At 39.2% G+C, this 23,656-nt stretch overlaps 1 protein-coding gene across 4 annotated transcripts in view; it reads right to left on the bottom strand.

Moving 5' to 3' along the window:
- The window catches only part of Arhgap26 (Rho GTPase activating protein 26), a 447,402-nt gene that overhangs the window by 69,439 nt on the left and 354,307 nt on the right, over window positions 1-23,656 (bottom strand). For all 4 annotated transcript variants that reach the window (XM_070036290.1, XM_070036291.1, XM_070036292.1 and 1 more), the window contains exon 20: window positions 8,856-9,006. In XM_070036290.1, coding sequence (XP_069892391.1) covers window positions 8,856-9,006 — 151 coding nt within the window. The remainder of the gene's footprint in view (window positions 1-8,855; window positions 9,007-23,656) is intronic.

Here is a 23,656-nt window from a genome sequence, read left to right as displayed (position 1 = left end):
TGAGAAGTAGCAAGAAAGTCAAATGATTCCTGCAGAAAAGGATTATGCTTTCAAGTGACTGCCCAAGTGTTCTGCCAAGACAGAACAGAGATCTTTTCTGCTCACAGGTGGGTAAGCAGCAGTATCCTCATTCTCCCAGGAAGATCCTCCTCTGAAAACAGCTCTAACCCCAGGGGAAAACTTCCTTTCTCCAAAGCCTGCATTCCAAAGAATGACAAAGACATTTCTAGTAAAATCATAGTTGCTTCTTTGGGTGTAACTTTTTTGGCATACAGAGGAACTGGAATGATTAAATTACTTTTAAAATGTCATTACTGATCACTTTTCTAATGCTTATTATTCATGTTATGATTCATTTAGCCTCAACAAATAACACTACATACATAACTCATCAGGTATCCTGTGGGACAGGAACCCTTACTGGTCTTGAGTTAAGGTGGGGTAGCACCTCTTTCTACAGAAGCAGGTCCTCTTCTGCACAGAAAGATCCAGACTGGACTGGCTTTCACTGTAGGCTCAGATGCCAGGTAAGGAGCTGCTGGAAAAGGTGGGTGGAACATTCAAGGCATTTCTTTACAAAGCAACAGTATATGCCATGGCATATATATACATATATATACATGCTCTACTAACAAGATAGTGTATGGAGAGAGCACTCCAAAGTAACACTAACAGTTACCACTCATAGTGCTGAATATATGAAACAGAGAGAAAGGGGTGACCTCAATTATTCCTCTACCAGCTGGGTGCTGTGGCTCACGCCTGTAATCCTAGCTACTCAGGAGGCTGAGATCTGAGGATCGTGGTTCAAAACCAGCCCAGTCAAGAATGTTTGTGAGACTCTTATCTCCAATAAACCACCAGAAAACTGGAAGTGGCCCTGTGGCTCAAGTGGTAGAGCGCTCTCCTTGAGCTGAAGAGCTGAGGGACAGCGCCCAGGCCCAGAGTTCAAGCCCCATGATGGACTATATATATATATATATATATATATATATATATATATATATATATATATATATATAGTTCCTCAACCAACTATGATGGGGAAGATCACCTCATTTTACAGACAAGGCACTAAGGTAACTTTTCTCCTTCTCTTCCAAATCTCTATCTCCTTCATTCTACACTAGATTTTTCTACAATAGACTTTCTTGACAACTGATATAGTAGGCATACATTTTCCTCCTGTGTCCACTAGACTATGATATTCATGAGTACAGAATTTCTAGTTTGGTGTTATGTGTGTGTGTGTGGGGGGGTGTATGCACGTATTCATGCACCAATATTGGGGCTTGAACTCGGGGCCTGGGCACTGTCTCTTAGCTTTGCTCAGTGTTGGCCTTCTATACTTGAGCCATGCTTCCACTTCTGGCTTTTTGGTGGTTAATCGGAGGTAAGAGTCTCAGATTTTCCTGAGTTGGCTTTAAACTGCAATCCTTAAGTCTCAGCCTTCTAAGTAGCTAGGATTTCAGGTGTGAGCCATCAGCAACCAACATAATTCTGTTTTTGTTGTTTTTTTGTTCCAAAGATTGAACCCAGGGCCTCCCACATGCTAAGTAGTCCTACATGCTCTACCATAGTCATACTCCCAATTTTCCTCTTCCTATCCCCCCCCCCACCAGTACCAATTCAGAACCTACTGCTCTTGTTTTTTTCTTGCTCACAGCTAGTGTTCTACCATTTAATCCACACCTCCAGTGCTCTAATTTTTCTTTTAAGCATAGTATCTTCAGCAATCCCAAACTCACCTGCCCACAGTAAGTATTTAATTGTTGAATGAATGTAGAGCAAATAATAGAGAATATGTAGAAATTTAGAGGGTATCCCTAAAGTCCTCCCCTCCCTCCACAGTTTCATCTGAGAGCAGCTGAATCAAACACAGAAGATCCAGGAGTGCTCCAGAGAAACCAGTCTGCCTGGAAGCAGGCCTTGTTTACCCTCTGGATTCCAGGGACAGCTCCAGCATTGCTTGCTGGCAGTAAGGAGGGAGGGGATAATTGACTCTGGCAGGCTCTCACCAGCATTTGGCATGTGTACATCTTTCAGGTCACTAGAAATAATTTAGGAATGCATGTGTGTGTAAAGAGGAAAAGATGAGAAAAATTATTTTATTTATGAGTCTACAGAGCAGTTATTTCATAGAGGCTGGGACCACTTAGTCAAGGAACTCAGGCTGATTTCTACCATGGCTATAAATGTCCCAGATCTACTACCCCCTTTTCTTTCTTAGTCGTGGAGCTTGAACTCTGGGCCTGGGTGTTATCCCTCAGCTCTTCAGCTAAAGGTTAGCACTCTACCACTTGAACTACAGCGCCACTTCTAGTTTTCTGAGTGTTTTATTAGAGACCAGAGTCTCACAGACTTTCCTGCCCAAGCTGGCTTTGAACCATGATCCTCATATCTCAGCCTCCTGAGGAGCTAGGATTATAGACATGAGTCACCGGCGCCTGGCTCTACTATCCTTTTTTGAATCCTAACAATCCCTTTCACCCCTAACTCAGTAGTCTGAAAAAAATACACACCTAGTAGCTTCTAATTTGGAGGAATTACTGCAGTATGCAATGTCCCTATTAGGACATTCCCTAACTTCCCTCACATCATTTATTTCTGCCTTAACAATCACTATCATCTAGAAGAGGTTGGTACCATGTCAACTTGTTGATCACTGTGGAAGGAGGAAAAACAACCACAATATATTACCAGAATTTGGGGGATTATATTACCAGAATTTGTCTGGATTAACTCATGTGGCTGTATTCAAATGATTAGAGGTTAGGGTATAGGGCTTCACTAGGATACCGTGGCCTCTCTATCTAATGGCCTTCCATACTCAAGGAGACTATACTCTTTCACTTAGGAATATGCATTTAAGATTGTACCATGATTTTGCTATGACTTGAAAGCTCATATTTTTTATTGCTCCATAATTGTTTGAGGCTATTACAGTTTATCCACTCATACCCATTGAAGAATATCATAACTGCTTTCAAGTACTGGCAATTATAAATATGATTGTTGAAAAACATCCATGTATATATTTGTCTGTATATATAAGTTTTGGGTAAATACTAAGGAGCACGAATGCTAGATCATATGGTAAAAAGTGTGTGTAAGATGTTAAGAAACTGTCAAATTGTTTCCCAAGTGCCTGTATTCCTTTGCATTCCCACCAGTAGTGAATGAAGATTTCCACTGCTCTATATCTTCACCAACATCTACTGCTGTCAGTATTCTGAGTTTCAGAATATTCTAATAATTGTGAAATGGTGCCTCTTATTTCAATTTTTTTCTTTGTGATAGATGATGTAAAACATTTTTTTCATATGTTTATTTGCTATTTGGATATATTTGGTCAAGAATCTATTTGGGTTTCTTGTCCATATTTTAACTGTGCTTTTATTAGTATGGATTGATTATTTAAGGGTATCAATGCAATATTTTCAAACATAAATTAATGTACTTTGATCATAATTCATCCTCTTTATAATTGTTTTATTTTTAAAAATTTAAATTTTTTATTGTAAAGATAAGGTACAGGGGGGTTACAGTTACAGTTACCTCATTAAAGGTAATGAGTACCTTTTCTATCGAACATTGTTACCCCCTCATTTGTTTTTCCCCTACTATCACTTTCCTCCCCACCTCCCCAACTCCTCCCTCCCTCCCCACCTAAGTTGTAAAGTTCATTTTCAACAGTATCTTGTACATCTCATTTTTATAATGGGTCAACCTGTATCTTTATTTCAGCATTTTGTTACTTCCCTTCCCCTTCCCAAATTAGAAAAATGTTTATACAAGATGCAGGACACCAGAATCAAATAAAGTGAAAACGGGTCATATCGTGGACTAAGAACATAAAAGAAAAAAAAATCACATAGTACATTTTAAATACGTTAAAAAAAACATAGCAAGAAAGAAAAACCACTTGTGTGCCTATCTTGGGGTTCATTTCACTTAACATCCTCTTATATGGTCATATGTACATAGTTTTTAAGCTTTTCTACTTGTCTGGTAAGATTATCCCAGACATATACAAGGTATTGCAAATAAGGGAAACCATGGGACCTATGTTTCTTTGGACCTGGCTTATTTCACTTAATATAAATTTTTCCAAGTCTTCCCATTTCCTAACAAATGGGGCAGTGTCATTCTTTCTGATGGAGGCATAGAATTCCATTGTGTGTGTGTATACATTATATATATATATATTATATATATATGTATATGTATAATATATATATACCACATTTTCTTGATCCATTCATCTACTGAGGGGCATCTGGGTTGGTTCCATATCTTAGCTATGGTAAATAATGCTGCAATAAACATAGCTGTGCTGGTAGCTTTAGTGTGGCCTTGTTTGTAATCATTTGGGTAAATGCCCAGAAGTGGGATTGCTGGCTCATAAGGGAGCTCTATGTGGAATCTTCTGAGGAACCTCCATACTGCTTTCTAGAGTGGTTGAATAAGCTTATACTCCCACCAACAATACAGTAGGGGTCCACTTTGTCACATACCCTCCACCATCTGTTCTTATTAGATTTCTTGATTATAGCCACTCTAACTGGGGTGAGATAAAATCTCAATGTTGTTTTGATTTGCATTTCTTTTATGGGCAGAGAAGTTGAGCATTTCTTCATGTGCTTATTGGCCATTCTTATTTCCTCTTCAGAGAAGTCTCTCTTTAAGTCTTTAGCCCACTTATTAATCAGGCAGTTATTTCTTTGGCGATTTGTTATTGGTTGATTTAATTTTCTGAGTAAATATATTTTAGATATGAGGCCCTTGTCTATTGTATGGCTAGTGAAGATCTTCTCCCAATCTGTGGGCTTTCTATTGGTCTTGCTAACTATGTCCTTTGCCATGCAGAAGCTCTGCAGCTTCATGAAATCACGTTTGTCCAACCTTCCTTTGATTTGTGCCAACGAGACCTAGGGTTACTCCTATTTCATCCTGTAATGTTTTTAGGGTATCTGCTTTGACTTCAAAGTCTTTGATCCATTTGGAGTTGTTTCTGGTATAAGGTGATATATAGCTTTAAATCTCTACACGTGTTTAACCAATTTTGCCAGCACCATTTGCTGAAGAGGCTGTCTTTCTTCCAATTGTTTTATGTATTGTTGAGTCTTAACAAAGGTCTTTGGTACATCTAAAATATTGATCCTTTGTATGTTTTGCAAATATTGTTCCTAGTCTGTGCTTCATCTTTTTATCTTAACAGTGTCTATTATAGGATAGACATTTTTAGTTTAAATGAAATCTTTGTGTTAGTCAGAGTTTATCATTGTGACAAAATACTTGACAGAATAAATTTAGCAGGGGAAAGAACTTATTTTGCCTGAATGTTTCAGAGGATTAAGTTCATTGTGGGCTAGTTCCATTACTTGTGTCAGAGTTGAGGTGAATATCATGGCAATGTAATCTTGTGGAGAAGGAGTCTTCTAGCCTCATGGGAGCCAAGAAGCAGAAATGCTATATGTGCTAGTGGCTCTCTCCTCTTCCCCTGTTTATTCCATTAAAATCTCCAACCAGTAGGATGCTTCCATCCATATTTAGGTTATGAATTTCCCCTTAGTAAGCCCTTTCTGAAAACACTCTCATATACACCCCTCGATCTGTACTTTCCTAATCTTGTAGGTGCTTTTCAGTTTAATCAAGTTGACAAAAGTAAATATTCAATTTTCTTCAACATTTTTTTCCCACATATCATGCTTTTGGTTTTGTGTTTAAAAACATCACAACCAAACTATCTAGGTTCTGTCCTTTGTTATCTTTTAGAAGTTTTATAGTTTTTCATTTTACACTTAGACCTGGGATCCATGTATATGCACTTTTTACATGTGAATATTCAACAATAAAATCTTGATTTTTATATGAAGTGTTGATTTGAAATGTGAACCAACATTTAAGTTTCCTTCCTTCCTCTCTCCTTCTTTCATTCCCTCTTTCTCTTCCTTCCTTCTTTCATTTTTCATTCTCTCCCCACATTGTTAATAGTAGGAGACAACCTCCAAGTCTCCTCTTCTAATACTTATGTCCATAAGCTATATTCAGACCATCTACTCCTTTGTCCTTACTTGGAATGCATGTAAATCTTATCTAATGCCTACCTTACATTTCAGCTACCTTACCTTTCCCACTGCTCTGATCTGGTTCAGGTACTAATTGATATTCAGTTACATCAAATTCTGAAGACACTTATAATCTGTAAGCTCCATTTAATACTGCCTCTCCTCCTTAGCCAGACTGTAAACTCAAAGAAGACAAGAATTCTCTTTGTCTGATTTATCATAGGTAAAATTACATAATTTCAGACTAGCTGGACTTTATCTTGGTTTACCAACTGTCCTTTAATCTTCAGAAGTGGCTACTCCAGATGAACAATCAAGGACCTCCAAAAAGTTAAACACAGCAGTCTTGCCTTGGTAAAAGCAGAATGCCAGCAACTCTAATTTTAATACCTTATGTAGCTTTATGCTCATGTCAACCAGAGGACACTGATTTCCTTGGGGAATAGGGGAGATTAACCACTGAAATATGGTAATAATCTACTTTGGAAAACAGTGAAAAAGAATGAGTGGAATAAAAAGAGTAGCTTGCCTGGTTAACTTTCTTATGCCTAAGGCATAGTCAAGCTAATGGAAACTGCCATCCCTGGCCTTTGCATTTGGTTTCCTTCTACATCAACTGTTTCCATCCAAGGACTTCTGTACCTTCAAACTGAACAAAGATGGAGAGAATGACTGAGCTCCTGTTTGGTTGTGATGAATCGAAATTACCACAGCAAAGTATGATGGCCAACTTCTCAGGATTAATTTACTTAGAAAAATTACTCAAGCAGGATTGTCTAATTCATGGTATATCTAGACAAATCATAGGTAGGAAAAGCCAGAGCACAGGCACCCAGAAACAGACCTTCAACTTCAAAATGGCTGGTGAACTTGTCTGCAGAAGGACTAGGGGCACTGGCATGGTCCTTATTCAGTAATGAAGAAAAAAGCTGGTAGGGTGCTGTCCATGGCATTGCTTTTACTTCAGGATCAGCTTTCCCTAAACTCAAGACTCACATTTACCTGTCAGAGACTTGCTCAGCTTTGGGCAGTGATCTTGTTGGAAAACACACCTACACTCTTGGCTACCCCTAATTATCCTCCAAAGAAAAAAAAGTAGAATAATTCCTGTATCATCCTCTCATCCCTGGGGAATTCCTTCCCCTACCCCTCCCCCCCCCCCCCAAATAGATCTGTACCATGCAGGATAATCCTTGCGTGTAATCCCTCCTATGTTAGGAACATAAATCATATGAGATATGGTAACTTAAAGAATCTCAAGATCCTCTTCTAGGACCTGTTTAAAAGACATCTCTTCCTTTTACTTAGCTGCCTAAACAACCTCTTAGTACACTCTGTACTCAATGGTGACTCAGGGTTTCAAGGTACCAGCCACTGAAAACAAATATTAAAGACCACTAGTTGGATTGGTTGGCTAAAATCAGGGGGTATTAAGCAACCTGGGCTAGGAGTTCAACTTTGCCCATGCTGAGCAACAAATAACTGTAACTGCTAGGTATAGAGATTCAAACCAAACTGAAGAGAGATAGGAAAAATGGAAGAAGAAAATCGACTCTCTTTAAACTCAAGGAAAGCATGTACAGGCAGCCAAAGAGCATCCAGTAAGGCCAGGAGGCTCTACTAACAAGTTCAGTCACAGAAAATGAATATTCTCGATGCTCATAAGCATGACAAATCAACTCTTCTAAACTGGTCCACCACTCTGGTGTCAAACAAAAACTATGTATTAAATAATAAGCTAGAAATGTTTAGCACGATCACTTTTCCTCTCCACATCATCTAATATTCCTTAGTTACTCATAAAACAAAACTTATTAGGCCCACTGTGGATCTGTAAATATCTGGAAGAGAAGAAACCATGGCAGTCATGGCATGCAAAGGGTCAGGATGTTGCTGACTTCTTGGTATCTCAACTTCATGCTGGTCTCACCAAGTGAACAACTGCCTGAAGATGGTGTGTGGAGGAGCTTCAGCTAGTTTCACTAGAGGAAGGCAGAATCAACTGTTTTTTCCTGACTCTTTTACAGATGAGAGTCCAGCTGCTCTGGTCATAGCCTCACATTCCTTCTGCACAGGCTCTAGCTGACAAGATTTATGGAGTGGTCTAAAGAAGCATGCTAAACTATGTAGGATTAAGCCACAAGGGAGAACTTTTTGGCCATAGCTGAATAGTGTCTGTGGGGGATTGAACAATTAGTCCCCAAACTGCCTGTTTTGGCTATGGATATTTAAGGCCTAAAATAAAGCAAAATGGGCTTTTCTCTTTTATAATATTTGGTGAGTAATTATAGTCATGCTTAGGGTTGAGAATGGAAAACATGGAGGTTTACCGGAAGCTTTTCTTTATGGAAGTAAAGTAGAATTTGTATTGAATATTCTCAGTATAGAGAAAGAGAAACTGAGACAATATGATTGAATCACAACAGACTTGGCTAATAATTTACTGACTTTCTGCAGTCCTTACATGTTGGTAAAGCTAAACGAAATTGCTTTTCATGCCCATCAGCCAGCACAGGCAATAGCCATCACCAAAGCCATCTTTAACAGCACAGTAAATCAAAGATTACCCAAGCCAAGAAACAGTATGTTTAGCATAATGACTCCCATTTAAGATGATGATGCTTAAAAAAATGTCCACAACAAAACAGCCAAGCTCTAAGTTTAGGGAGGTTTAAATCATGTTTATGGGACAACGGCCCAAAATCAAGCAGAGATAGAGAGTAAATTCTAGCAGAATTGCCCATGGAGGCCCTTGTGTAGCAGGGAAGTAGATGTCATACTTACAGTGAGTTGGGTCGGGTGGGCTTAATCACATCCAGGTCGGGGTCACTGGAATTCATGTTGGGTTGTAAGCTGCTACTGGAATTAAGGGTGCTGTTTGCATTCGATGAGACAGATTCCAAACTGGAGTTGATGATACTGTTCCTTTGTTCTTCTAGAAAAAAATATGGCACAGTCTTATATTAAGATTACATAAATATAATCTATTCCTACACATACAAGAATTATAAATGAAACTAAATTGAGATTTCTAAAGCGTCTAGCAAAAAAAGGACACAAGAAAGGATCAGAATGAAGAGTAGAGAAGGATAAAAAGGAAACAGGTGATAATTTCTTTATTACTCAATCAGTCTAAATTCTTGACCCCTCAGACTTTGGTGTTTTACTAGATCTATGTATTTGATAGATAATTTCAAAGTTAATTCTTTCATAAACAGAGCTGTAGAAACTGCACAGTAGTCTGTATATAAAAGCAAAAAATGAGTCTGTATAGTCACATTCATTTATATCTAGAAAATATTACCAAGCTAGGAAAGAGAAAAACTTGAATTCCTTTCAATGATTCATCTCTGTTCAGCTTTGTGGACTAAATAATTTGCACTAGTTCTAAGATTTTTGGTTAACAAATCTCTAAAATGGGGAGAGCAAGAACTTCCTTGCACAGTTCACAGAGCTGTCATAAGGATCAAGTGGGATCATATTCAGGAATGTGTTTTGTAAACTTTGGAATAGTGCTCAAAGAAATGAATGTTCTGCTTCTTCTCATCTTAAAAAGACTTGGAACCATGTTTTAAGAGAACATTTTGTGGATTATGTAGCTAAATGACACAGGTACCACTGCTGTTGTATAATAGTATAGACAATGTCAGTCTCTCTCTCACCACATTCAGTACAGATAAAAGCTACTGAAGTCAGTTGATGTTTCTGGCAATTGTTTCACTTGTCAGGAAATAATTTGGGTGAATTGTAAGAAATTTTTTATGTGAGTCAGAGGTTATACAATAGTCCTAAGAGGCAGGCTAGAATTATTTACATATTAGTTTTTAGACAACATCTCAACTTGTGTCTCTTTGGTAATAAAAGAGATATTATCATGAAAGTATTTTTTTCTTTCCACTAGTCATATCTGTAAAAACAAGTTATGCTTATGAAACTATTACTATTCATATTACACACACACACATTTCCTACCCCACTAAAATCATGGCAAATTATTTTTTTCTTCTTTTTAAAAGTTTGTTTGCAGGCTGGGAAAGTGGCTCAGGGGTAAAGTGCTTGCCTCCCAAGCATGAGGCCCTGCGTTCCATTCCTCAGCCTCATATAAACAGAAAAAGCCGGAAATGTTACTGTGGCTCAAGTGGTAGAGTGCTAGCCTTGAGCTGAAAAGCCCAGAGTTCAAGTTCTACAACCAACAGCAACAACAAAAAATTGTTTGCTTTCTGAGACAAGGTCTTGCTATGTAACCTAGGCCAACTTTAAAAGTTGTGATACTTCTGCCTCAGCTCTCAAATGTTAGGATTACAGGCATCTGCCACCATCTGCAGTTAGGTAAATACAGTCCTGCCGAAAGCCCCAAGGAAGTGATTATAAAAACCCATAAGGTTATTGCGAGATTCTTGAACTCTAAGTAGAGAAAGTAGGTGATTAATTTAGGGATGAAAATAGATTATTAAAATGATTACTGAAATTTAGAATTATTATAAGAGCTTAAGTTTCAAGTAGAAACAAACAGAGGAAACCTAAGAGTTATACTGAGAGAAGTACTAACAGAAGTTGTCACTAGAAAGAGAAAAAAACTCTTATATTATACAATTAGGGACCACTAAGAGAATGCATATGCTACTCATTAGTACATTAATATGAGTAACATTTCCCTTGGCACAAAATACTCATGTCAAGATTCCTAAAGAAACTGAAAAGCCAAAAATCAGCACAGAAAGAATGGTAGTCAAGACCACATTTATTTGACCTTCAACTGGGGACATTGCCTACCTTGTATGGGAGATGAGATGGATGGTTTTACATATTTTTAATTTCAAAAGATTGAGGCTATATATGCATGTTACAGATGTCCAAATTTGTAGGAAACATGAGAATACTATAAAATCATATACCTCCTATGATTATATTACTTGTACAAGAGAGAACTATGATCCTACCAACCCCCCCCCCCAAAAAAAAAAGGCTACAAAGTATATTGTTTTTCTAAAATGTGACCAGGACACTTTTTCTTTTCTATTTACTGTTAGAATAAAAGGAATATCTTAAATGAAATCTCCTTAATTCTATTTATGCAGTATATGTTTATTGAGAACCTACTGAGTACCAAACATGATTGCCAGACAGCAGATTCTGACACTAATATCTTGGTATTTAAGATATAAAACAGTTATCAGCTTGCACATGTTTATTTACCTATATGTCAGATTCTTCACTGGAGTTTGAATAGTTTAAAATAAAACTTTGGAACCAACATTGAACATAATAAAAAAAAAAGATGTTTTGCTTTATACCATATCAGAATCCTGATTTTCATCACATATGATGCCAAAAGCTAGATCAAAAGAAAAGGTTAACTCTACAATATTACAGATTAGGTGTTTTCATGAGTTAACAAGGAAAATCTGAAGCAAATTGCATGGAGATTTTTTTTTGGGGGGGAATACTAGGGAAAGAGGAAAAAGTCAACAAAATCCAACAGATGGCTACATCCAAACTAACTTTGAACATTTCAAATATTTCATTTCCTGGAGGATATTAGAAACCTTTTTAAATAAATTCTTTCAGTTCAATACATGTATGTGTATAGATATTTAAGACTTTTCACTGATGCATGACCTATAACATCACATCACAACAATAAAAAGCAAAAGATCAAGGAAAGCAACTAGTTATTTGCCCAAAGAGAAAATAAACACAAAAAAGTATCATAAGATTTGAAGGTTTGTAAAGGATTGTCAAATGTGCATCCTAGCTTCCTAACCAGTATCTCTTGATGGGATGACACATGATAAAGAAATCCAGATCGTTACCTCAAGACAACCTTATTTTGTCATTATCTGAAATCATAGAAAATGAAACTTGAAACCGTCTAGGTGGAAGATGGAAGCTGAAATGCCTACAGTTTTCCTAGAGGATGAGCAGGAAGGTAAAGGACATTCCTGAGAAGGAGTGGAGAGTAAAGTCAAAAGCAAATCAATGTTTCAGCAGTTATGGCAAAGTATACCAAGACAATTTGTAAAGCATTTGAACAAATTGAGAAATAAACAGAAAATAATTCAATAATGCCATTCAAAAAAGGAGGATTTTTTTTGTCCTATAAGCAAATGAGTACTTGCTCTTGAGAGAAAAACATGAGAATAGGCAGTCTAGAGTACTTTTAACTGAAAATGAACCAAATTCTTCACATCAGAGAAGCTACACTTTTTTTTTTTTCCCTGTCAGTCGTAGGGCTTGAACTCTGGGCTTGGATGCTGTCCTTGTACTCTTCTGCTCAAGGCGAGCGCTCTACAGCTTGAGCCACAGCACCACTTCCAGTCTTCTAGTGGTTTATTAGAGATAAGAGTCTCATGGACTTTCCTTCCCCGGGCTGACTTTGAACCGTGATTTTCAGATTTCAGCCTCCTGAGTAGCTAGGATTACTTAAGTCACTGATGATTCAGGTCAGCTCTGGCATCCTCATCAGAAGGTATACAGGGACTGATGGCAATTCCACTGCTGGCGGAAAAAGATTGTGGGCTAGTGGACTTTAAATAAAAAAGTATGATAAATGACAAAAAAAGAGGAAGAACATCTAAACTCAGAATTGCATGTTTACACCTGTTAGAGTCATAATATTTGCCTTCTCTGAACATGTTTGTCAACAAGAATAACTCTTTGTATTAGTCCCAGAAAACAAGAACAAATCCCACCATCATAAACATGATCAATAATTAATGTGCTGGGTGCTTCCATACACATACATCTTAAGGACTGGAAAACCTGATGTAGGCTTGATCCTTAAGGATACAAACTGAAAGAGCAGGCCCATGTTTTCTGGCCATACAGCATCAATTGAAGGGACCTGTGAGACCAGCATTTGTCACACTTTCCTGGTATCTAGTTGTGATAATGTATGCCACAAGTTATACTAAATAATAAATATATGAAAACAATATATAGTCAAACGTTATTCTTGGGATAGATGAGTGAAGAAAGGAAGGAAGGAGAATGCAGTCAGAATAGTCAATGACTATCCTATGAAACTAAGAATATTGAAAGGACAGGTTTGGTTGGGACTGATGGGAGAAAATACTTTTTTTAAAAAGTTATTCTGTTGGAAAAGAAAGGGCTAGTCTGAATTTTGCAGGTGTTTCAGAAGGACCATTAATGCCTTTGACACCAAAGTAATGATGATGGGAAGCATTTTTTTTTTGTGGGTTAAAAAAATTCTTTTGTTTAAATCAGGAATGGAAAAAGGTAAATTTCCAACCAAATCACTACAACTAAAAAAGGCTACAGAATAATTTTGGTAATATTGTACTTGTTCTTGGGGTTGCCATGGAAATCTGGGAGCTCAGCTATTTCAATTTCCACATTTACTAAATGACTGCAACTCACTCTAATGGCAAACCCTCATATAAGGAAGGCAGGATCACTGTTTATCACAGAACCTGCAGGCAGGGGCAGGAAAGCACACACAGAGCCAAACCAAATTCACACTTTTTGGCAGGCCTGAACATGTCTAGCTCATTGAATACAAAGAAGTAGTGCAAAAACACAAAATTCAGGCCCTCAAAATCACTTTAGAAGAGTTTGCACTGTGTGGAAATCTTGTTAGGATTCAGGATAGTATGTCATTATTCCATGATACCTATGACTAGAAGTCAAAAAGAAAAGGGAACTCAAACTGTTCCTGACTTCTCCCAGAGTCCAAACGACAGGAGGGAGCGCACATAACAATCAAACAAGAAGAAAAGGAGTTACCAGAGATATGGAAGTTTTACAGGGACATGGGTATATATATCACAAGTAAATACCTAGAAGCTTTCTAGTGCTATGGTTGGGAGAGAGGTGTACCTTCTCCTGCTTGTTAAAGTTTTGCAATAAGTCTGTAATGCATCATCTTGACAAGATAGGATGATAATAGCATGGCAGCTTAATGAATGTTGCAATAAAAATGATGAGTACACAGCAGTTTCTGAGCTTACCATCTCTGGGAAACACCCAAGTACACAAGAAACTTGGAATTAGATTTTCTGCAGCATATTTTTCTCTCTCCTATAGTTTTTGCTTCTGATAATAGTGGCATACCGCGCCACAGTAAAATCAGAAGAGGTCTAATTTCATGCTGACTCAGTTCTCGGGTGCTAAGATAAAAATAATCTTTAAAAACCAGTCTGGGTGATATCTTTGAGCATATAAAAAGAATTTGGGTAATGTTTTCTCAAAAAGCAGCAGCTAGGACCATGACATACTAAACAATGATTGATGCATAAAAGATATGGCTGGTCTTTTATTGATCAAATACATAGTAGCAACTTTTGGCATATTATCTTCATCAAATACCTCAAATATACTCTGTTTTAGATCCTGTGTGGACTGAGGAATATGAACTCTTCCTCATATGCCTTTCTCTTTTGCAAAGGGAAACAATGTCAATACAACCGAATCTTACAGTGGAATGGTGAAGGCATGTAGATGTTCTAGGGGTGAACTGATTCAAGGAGGTGGTATGCAAGAGGCACGGTGGGGAGTCTGCCCTACACTACCACCATTTCAAATTGAGTCAGAACAAAACAAAAAACCTCACCAAGCCCCTAATTAATGGTTAAAAAGGGATTGAAAGATCAAAGCCAAATGGACACTGCTCCCAATTTAGGCCCCTTTCCTACCAGAGCAGGGACTTTTTGAGTAGGACTGCTGCCCTTCAACCTATGATTGCCTGGTATCTGAGGGAGTTCACAGCATACTGCTTACTCTACTGCTACACTGGAAAGAAGAAACTATGTATTTACTTATTTTTATACCATGACTCATTTAAAAGGAACTTGAGAGAGTAAATGGAAGGTACAATTAGGGAGTTTGTTTTTAATAACTTAAAAATAAATCAATATATGGTGTTGTAACGTGAGAAAATGGAGAAGCCACATTTTGAAAGGATTGAATCTTGTCTTTATTAAAAGGCCGGCGACTGCATGATCTCAAGGATCAGCAGTCAGCAAATGCAGTCAGCAAATACACTTAACACTGTTAGGAAACTGAGCTATCAAGGCCAGAGAGGGAAGAAAGAACAAAAACAATACCAACAATACCAATGAACCAATTTAACGCCAATGGAAAGCTGAATAGGGATGCCATGGTGACTAGAGAAGAGACAGGAGACAGAACAGGAACACAGAGATAAATGGCATGGTGTGATGGACCTGAGCTGCTCTGGGCCTAAATAGCATCAGGTCAGGGGCAAAGAAACAAAAAACTCCCAATCCCAGGCACTAGACTGACAGGTTTAGCAATTTATAGCCAAATGCCAGCCCCTGCCTCCAGAAAGTCAGGCACGCCCATCACCTGGGAGGCAAGACCCTACCTGGGAGGGGCCCCCTACCAGCCAAGATGGCAATAGACAGATCCAGTTGCCCTTTCAATGGTAAGCATCCATTCCAGCCTCACTTCTGGCTTTTCTGGTGGTAAATTGGAGATAAGAGTCTCAGCTGAGTGCTGGTGGCTCACACCTGTAATCCTAGCTACAAAGCCAGCCTGGGCAGGAAAGTCCATGAGACTCTGATCTCCAATAAACCATCAGAAAACTGGAAGTGGCGCTGTGGCTCAAGTGGTAGAGTGTTCACCTTGAGCTGAAGAGCTGAAGGATAGTGCCCAGGCCCAGAGTTCAAGCCCCACAACTGACAAAAAAAAAAAAAAAAAAAAGACTCATGGACTTCTTCCTAGGCTGGCTTCAAACCATATTCCATAGATCTCAGTCTCTTGAGCTGCTAAGATTACAGTAGGTGAATGGCACCTGCACAGGGCAGCTGAATTTGTTTGGAAATATGAATGTCCACTTGTTCTGATACATAAATACACACACACATTTTCCTTTTTACACCCCCACTTTTTTTTTTTCTGGTCCTGGAGCTTTCTGGCTTAGGTTCTGTCCCTGAGCTTCTTCTGCTCAATGCTAGTGCTTTACCACTTGAGCCACAGGCTTTTTTGAGTAATTTATTGGAGATAAGAATCTCACAGACTTTCCTGCCCAGGCTGGCTTTGAACTACGATTCTCAGATCTCAGCCTGCTGAGTAGAGTAGCTAGTTACAGGTGTGAGCCACAGTGTCTGGCCATACACACCATTTTTAAATAACTACATCATCTATGTGGCTTTCAGGCACACACAGTAACCACACACAGTTAAATCCAGAGCCACAGTACACCTTCTGTAGCCTGAATGACAATAGGAATGAATGCATGTGGCTAAACATGCCATCTGCCAAAGCAAACAGGTGTGTCCAGAGCTCACAGAATCTCCAGAAGCAACCTGAGAGATGGTACATGCTAAGGCTCTGATTGTTCAGAAAAAGACATTAAGAAAGCTGTTGAATTGTTTGCATTTCCAGCCATTTTTCAACAAGCAAGACACATATGAGAAGTACATAAGCTAAATTCTCAAGCTCTCACTGGGCCTGTCTGGGAGAGAGTCCAGGATGCATTAGCTGAACTAAAAGAATTAATCAGAGCCATAATCCTAGCAGCTAGTTAACATGATCCATGTGAAACAAGGCCCAAGAATCCATTCCTATCCCTGCCCCACCCCTACCAACACTGCACAATGTTTCCCAAGTTTCTGGTGCATTTGCACTCAAGCATCAAAGGAGTTCTCTCTCTGGAACCAGCACAGTGGCATTTTCCTCACTACAGCCCTCTCCTTTAGAATCTAAAGGCTCCATAGGGGGGACTATTTCCTTAATCAACTGTGAGGTAAAACCATAGCCTGATAATAATCATTATAATCACAACTAACAGTTATTAAGTGCTTACTAGGTTTAGGCCTAATGTCAAGTACTTTATATACATTGGCTTACTTTATCATGGTAATTACCCTCCAGGGAAGCTACCATTAGTGACCAATTTTACCGATGAAAAAACAAGAGGCTCAGGAAAGAAATATCCTCCAGCTCTCAGAGCTGGTAGCTGGAAGAGAAAGCAATGAAATGACTTGGTCTGAATTCAGAGCCTCTGCTTTGACGCAATATACCAGTCCACTCCGAACCTTGACAGTGCTTTTGTAACTTGAGTGAGAGGCAGCATCACCAGGGTTCCAGTAAATATGAATGCCTGAGCTCCAGCCAAGATCTCCTACCTCAAAAAGCCTACGGGTGAGATGAGGCATCTATATTTTTAATAAATTCTCTATAGTCTAGGGCATATTCGAGTCTAAGAATCATGGTTCCAAGAATCTCATTTCAATATCTTGCTATAAGTACTCAAAATCTGGGACAATATCACTCTTTTTTTTTTAAAGTAAGTTTTTTATTGTGAAAATACTATACAGAGGTTACATGAGCAAGGTAATGAGTACATTTCTTTCTTTTTTTTGTCGGTTGTGGGGGTTGAACTCTGGGCTTGGGCGCTTTCCTTGCGCTTTCACTCAAGGCGAGCTCTCTACTGCTTGAGTCACAGTGCCATTTCCCGTTTTCTAGTGGTTTATTGGAGACAAGAGTCTCACAGACTTTCCTGTCTGAGCTGGCTTTGAACCGCGATCCTCAGATCTCAGCCTTTTGAGTAGCTAGGATTACAGGCAAGAGCCACGGGCAGACGCCCAGCTAGTGAGTACATTTCTTATCAAGCATTGTTGCCTCCTCCTTTGTTTTTCCCCTACCATCCCTTCCCTCCCACATCCACAACTAACCCACCCCTCCCCACCTAAATTGTAAAGTTCGCTTTTCAACATAGTGCCTTGTACATCTCATTGTTACAATGGGACCATATCACTCTTAATGTTACTATGTCATATCTTGCAAGAAATCTAAAAGGTACAAAACCTTGTCCATGTCCCCTCCAACCCTTTGGTTCTACTTTCTCCAATGTTCTGAAAAAATACAGCTTGAATGTCAGAACCTTTCACCTAGATAGAGCAGTCTCTTTTCTGCTAGATGATGAATCTGTGTGGAAACTTAGAGATTAAATAGTAATCTCCTTTGCTACCATCCGTCTGGCAGCACAGTTAAAAAAACCTCATTCCATCTGTTTGGAGGTGATTGCAAATGAGAGTAAGTGCCTTGGCCCAGTGTGTCAAATCCACCACTGAATACACACTGCTCTTTACAAAGCCAGTGCTAGATTTACAAGGGAGGCTGCCATGTGGCCGCATCCTACCAGTTTGCATATTAAAGAACCCATTCAATATGGCTAGCTGCCCCCATGGTAGCCTTGGAGGCTGGGACAGATGGATTTTATTGCTTCTGAAATTCAGCCTAGCGAGGTTTTTACTTCTATGATCTAGAGCTGATAAAAATATCCTTGTGGAGATAACATGGCGGAGGAATGGGAGACTTAACAAATTCCCCTTCTGCCATCTGCTAGTTGTTTACCTTCTCTGACCTTAGTTTATAGTCTGTAAAATGTGGATGAGTGCTGGTCCCATAGGATTATCAACTGAGGGAAGGAGGTTGAGATCGTGATGGGTTTAGCAGGCCAACAGACATATTTAGTTGAACTGTAATTATTTTAATCATCGCTATTGAGGCTCAAATCTAATTTGGCCTCAGAGTTATCAAATACATTGTCTCGTCCTTCCACACTAGCTCCTCAGCTCCTAAAAGGCAGGCCCTCAGTTTAATACAACTTTAACCTCCAGATATATGAGAGAGACTGGAAATGTTTGCCCTTGAAAATAAGGTTGGGTATGCAAATGAGGTCACACCTGCTATCCTTCACAGAAGATATGGATCTTCTCTGGATCTATCCTACAGTGGATGTGGAACTGAATGACAACTGGTTAATGGCAAACTTCTGAAGCTGAACAAGTTGCTACAAAGCTGTAGTTTTGTTCCTGGGTGATACTTAGTACATTATTAACACAATTTTTCTAGGGTCAAGAGGAGGGTGATAGATGAATGAAGAGAAAGGGTGAAGAATGCACTTAAGAATTCCATGCAAACTGGGCACTGGTGGCTCACACCTGAATTCTAGCTACTCTGGAGTCTAAGATCTGAAGATCCTGGTTCAAAGCTAGTCTAGGCAGGAAAGTCCATGAGACCCTTTTTTTTTTGGAGGGGGGGTACAGTCATGGGGCCTGAACTCGGCCTGGGCACTATCCCTCAGGTCTTCAGCTCAAGGCTGGCACTCTACCACTTGAGACACAGCACCACTTCTGGCTTTTTTTCCCCTGCTTATGTGGTGCTGAGGAATTGAACCTAGGGCCTCATGCATGCAAGGCAAGCACTCTACCACTGAGCCACCTTCCCAGCCCCCCATGAGACTCTTATCTCCAATTAACCACCAGAAAACCAGAAGTGGCACCATGGCTCAAGTGGTAGAGCACTAGTCTTGAGCTGAAGAGCTGAGGGAGAGTGCCCAGGCCCAGAGTTCATACCCCATGACCAGCAACAACAATAAAAAATTCCAATTCCAATCTTTCATAATTAGGGAGAAATAAAGAGGAGAGTTGGGAAGTATGGGTGAGAATGTTGAAAAGGGTGACATTGATCAAGATGTACTGTATTCATAAACTGTTTTATTAAATAGCAACTCCTTTGTACAACTACTTAAAGATAATAAAAATAAACAAAAAATATTTCCTTCCAGCTGAAAAATAGAGACATCACATGTGTCATATAACCCTTTAATAATAAATGTCCAGCATAAGAAACTACTTGATAAGTTGGTCATATATATTAAACATAGATAAAAATATTTATGTGAGAAAATTTCATTAGAGTTCAACTTGGGAATATTCTAATTTTATAGCCCCTTCTCAGTTCTAGAGACAAATTTCCCCAGTGTTCCTTAAAGTAGGACTTAGTCCTGCTCCTTTCTGTACACTCTCCTCATTCCCATAGATAGAAGCAGAAAGTCATGTGCTTGTGACTTGGTATACTATAATTCCACCAACACTGAAGAAAACTCCTTTGGGAAGAGGAGAGACACATCTGTGAATATTACCTAATATGCCATATACTTCTAGGAATATCAAATACAAGTGCAAAGGTAGAGACTGAGTCTTAAAGAGCTTCCAAAGTGACCCTCAGGAGTGTCTTCTCTGGGAAGAGGAAAGCTAATGACTTTCTGATTCCATAGCATTGGCCCAGATTCACCTTCTAGGGAAAGGAACGTGCTCTAGTTTCTACACAGAACAAGACCAAACAGAGAGGTGAGCTATAGGTCAACTGACAGTAAGCAACTGGAAACTCAAAGCTTCAGTCCTATTAAGTATCTCAGCTGGTGACTGCAGAGGAGACTGACTGGTGGAATGCAGAGCACTTCACTAAGGAGAAACAGGAATAAATGGACACAAGAGGTCAGGCAAACAGACATAAGAGGAAAGAAGCTTCTGAAAAATAAGCCATGGCAAGCACAAAGGTAGAGGGGAGGCATGTGGGTGTGTGCATGCACCTGTCTGTGAATGCATGCACACACAGCATAATCCTTCCAAAAAGGTCGTTCGCTCTGTGACAAGAACCTGAAGAAAGTTTAAATTCTCATCATGTCTGCCAGGGGTCATAGCAAACATTATACAGACAGACCAACAGTAAGTGTGCAGACCAGTATAAACAGCCACTGACGACACCTGAGCCCAGTTCTAGATAAGTGGATAGAAGAAACTTAAGTTTTGTATTTCTTTTCTTTCTTTTTTAGGTCGCAGTCCAGAACTTGTAGAGCTAATGCTCTACCAACTATGTCAACCTTCATCACTAAATTTGTATATTTAAGAGGAAGATTAGAGTTAGTAAAAATGTAGACCTAGGGCTGTAGATGCCGGTGTGGAATGTGGTACTCATTCCACTAGTGGTCTACAGGTAATCCTAAGAGGGAATGAGTATGAATGTTTTTTTCCATGAATGATTACTTATTTATTTTAATGTATAATAGAAGATAATATAGTGAAACCTCAAATTCATCATTTTAGAGATTTCACAATTCATGATGAGACCATATAAAGAAATCAGTTGAGATCAGTTTAAAATGCATTAAACAGTAAACATCATGAATTACAGGGTTGTGGCACAACAGTAAATAGAGATCATTGAAGTTTGGGAAGTACTGAGTTAGATATGTAAAGAAGCCTTCAACTGAAGAACTGATTATATTTAAATATGTCTAATCTTTACCTGTACTTCAAATCCAAACAGTGCTCTGATAAGTAAAATTTTGTCCTTGTCAACAGACTGGACAAAGAGAAAGGTGAATTTTGCACTAAAACATTACAACACATTGTCACCTGCTGAACAGTGATGGGAGGCTGCATTAAACCTGGAGTCATGAGTTCCTGGTCCAGTCTTCCTTGTAGCAGTGACTCTCCTACTCCTACCAGAGTTTCTCCCATTGTCCCAGCAACAAACAATGAAACAAGCACACACACACACATGCATGCACACTCTCACACATACACACTTTTTGTATGTATACAGACTTTTCAATCAAATACACATATATGCATATGTATCTACACATATATATGTACACATACATATAGATGTCTTAAAAATATTTTACTATGAGGAAGGAGCATAGCTAGATCCTTCCTCCCCAATATCTGACAAGGTGAAAACTGTAGTCCTGTTACTAGGGAGCATTCCCTAACTCTGAGAGAGAAGCTCTGCTGGTTCATTGTCTCCCTTCTACAGCCAGGGGTAAAGTGGCCTGTTCTACAGTTTCAGGCAGGTTTGCTTTCACACATCCTCAACTTACAGTCTCTGCTTTGTGTAATAAAACTCATCTTGGGCAAAAAAAAACTAAATGATTTTTCTTCTCTTTCTTTTCCCTCTGTGCTTGAGAGTATGCTTCCAGACCTATTCCAAGACCTATTGCTCCAGTCTGACCACAAGCCCAGCACTATCTGAAGCCTAGGGGAATTGACCAATTCTGTCCCCAACCACACTGTACATTGCCTAGTAAGAAACCTTCAGTGACTGGCTTTCCTGGAAACCCGAGAAGCACATCCCCCGTAGCTTGGGCCCCCATTCACTTGGCAGATGAGGATGAGGTTGGTCCTGTTCCAAGTGTTCCTTGGTATACACAGCAGGGCCCAGGGCCCAGGGCCCAGGGCCTGTGCTGATCATGGAGAGAATGTCTTCAGCCAGATGTTTAAGAGGACTAAAATCTACTATTGGAAGGGAGGACAATGCCAGGATGGAATCAAAGTTCCAAAAGTGTATAGACTCATGGAACTAGAAATAGTTTTAGGAATTGGACTGAAGGAAATGATGGAGATGTAAGGACAATAACCAGAGCTTTACTTATAAATGCAAAGTATCTGCAACAAACCAAATGGTGCTAAATACCAAAGTGTGGAAATGAAATTATATAATGCTATGACATCTTTAAATGTAGTGAAATCTTGGAGGCAGAAGTGGTTTCAAGAGTTACATTAAGGAAGGCTATTACTTTTGCCATCAAGGGGATATAAAAACTTAAGTTTCTGATTTTGAGTTTTTGGCAGTCCTGGGGTTTGATCTGAGGACCTCATACTTGCTATGCAGATACTCAACCTATGCCACCAGCCTTTTTTTTATGTTTGTTACTTTTTGAGATAGCATCTTGCTTTATTATGCCTAAGTCAATCTAGACTGTTATCCTTCTATTTGTGCTTTCTTACTTTGCTGGGGTGACAGGTACCCACTTCAGTAACCAGGCATTGTGTTTCTCTTTTAGTTGGAATAACAAGTATATTACCATGCACAGCCATTGATAGAGATAGAGTCTTGCAAACTTTTGATCTGAGCTGGCCTTGAGCTGTGCTGGGCATGAGAGAAAGAAAAGTGTTACAAAGAGAAAGAAAAATGCCATGACAAATATAAGGCCCTGATGGGTGTGTGTGTGGTCAGGAGCTAAGGCAGTAGGATTATGAGTTCGAGGCCAGCCTGAGCTACACAGGAAGACCCTGTCTCAAAAAACAAAACAACAGCAACAAAAACTCACCTAAACATAAAAAACCCATATATGGAATCTCTCCTCTTCAAGTCAAAGTAATTCAGGTCCTTTCAGTGCCTTTGCTGAGCCTTGTACAGATCAATAAGGATAATGATGATGATGATATTGCCACTGCAGTATTTACTCAGCAATAACTCTGCAGCTGGCATGTATAAAGAGCTTTAATTTTCACAACAGGCTGATATTTATAGCAGAGGATAAGGCCACAACTCCTGTATTATATGGTCTCCTATTAAAAACTTGAAACTACACTGTGTATTTATGTCCCAGTATCATACTGATCGCTGGGAAGCTATTACCCTTATTTAACAAGAAGAGGAAACCGAGGTCCTGAGATGTTAAGTGATCTGCATATCACACATAGCTGACAAGCCCAGAGGCAGAATTTCCACTGAGGAAACCTGGAACTCAAGTTAGCATAAACAGTTGATGGAGGTAGATTTCTATAAGAAAAATTACTGTGCCAACTCATCACTATGTATCTACTGGCTTACTCCCTTTATCCCAATTTTGAGCTGTAAAGACAAGGCCTCTTCATACCCAGTCCCTTGAAGGCATAACATAATCATCAGATATATGTAAGAGCCAGCCTTGATACCTACATGAGATTAAATAATACCTAATAATGGTAGCCGCAACTCTCAGATATTGGCCCTTGCCATTTGCTAGGCCTGGTGCCAGA

Source organism: Dipodomys merriami, unplaced genomic scaffold, assembly GCF_024711535.1.
Source record: "Dipodomys merriami isolate MVZ:Mamm:240054 unplaced genomic scaffold, mDipMer1.0.p SCAF_27, whole genome shotgun sequence".
Taxonomy (NCBI): Eukaryota; Metazoa; Chordata; class Mammalia; order Rodentia; family Heteromyidae; genus Dipodomys; species Dipodomys merriami.
Note: the sequence above shows the minus strand (reverse complement) of the source record. Positions and strands in the feature narration are given on the sequence as shown.